The following is a 766-nucleotide window of genomic DNA, read 5'->3' on the forward strand; positions in this document are numbered from 1 at the left end:
TATTTGAAAAATATTTCCTAAAAGAAAGAAGGGAGAAAAGAAGGTGGGAAGGAAGAAAGGAAGGAAGGGAAAGGAAGGAGTAAGGAAGAAGAAAAAAGGAAAAATAATGCTTATATTCTCAAGTCATCCCACTGAATCTAATTAAATACAAAATATGCTAGAAATTGTATATATGGTACTGCTGAAAAATATAAAATTTAGCAACATCTATTCTTCTGACCACCTGTAAATTATTTCCTATCCTGAGAAATGTTCTCTACCACAAGTTGTACGTTGTTGTACATTACAGTTTATAGGTCTAGCTTTGCTCTGAAATGCAGGATAAATGGCAGAAAGAATGCTAACCATCTATAAATACCAAAAAAAGTTTGGTGGGAGGGAATCCCAAATTCCCATCCACATATGTACACACTTACCTGCATTGGGCTCCGAATGCATCAGGCAACTCTATCACTGTTTCAGGTAAGGCAGACCACTGGTAGGGTAAAAGGGCTTAAAATTTCTCCTTTTAACTTTGTAAAGAGAAAACAAACAGCCAGAGAAATGTGTTATAACTCATTTCTTATACCTTCTCTTTCACAATAGGTTTTGCTGGATAAGTCAAAAATGCAGGTCCCGTGCATTTTTTGTTGGCCTACTTGGGATTTGCTGGTTAATTGTGACAAATTAACTGGGAATTGACTATGCTTGAGTACTAGTGTGGTAATGAGTATCACTCATTGAAAAACTTTATGCATTTGTTTTCTCCACACATACAGAACTGGAC

General features: G+C 35.9%; 1 protein-coding gene across 1 annotated transcript in view; it reads right to left on the minus strand.

Annotated features, from left to right (window-relative positions):
• LOC105827487 (chromosome unknown open reading frame, human C17orf112) overlaps positions 1–422 on the minus strand; it is a 24,928-nt gene extending 24,506 nt beyond the window's left edge. Inside the window, exon 1 of the mRNA XM_012665678.1 lies at positions 417–422. Within this exon, the coding sequence (XP_012521132.1) occupies positions 417–422 (6 nt within the window). The remainder of the gene's footprint in view (positions 1–416) is intronic.
• Between the last annotated feature and the right edge of the window lie 344 nt (positions 423–766).

Source organism: Propithecus coquereli, unplaced genomic scaffold, assembly GCF_000956105.1.
Source record: "Propithecus coquereli isolate 6110/MARCELLA unplaced genomic scaffold, Pcoq_1.0 Scaffold121, whole genome shotgun sequence".
In the NCBI taxonomy this organism is placed as follows: domain Eukaryota; kingdom Metazoa; phylum Chordata; class Mammalia; order Primates; family Indriidae; genus Propithecus; species Propithecus coquereli.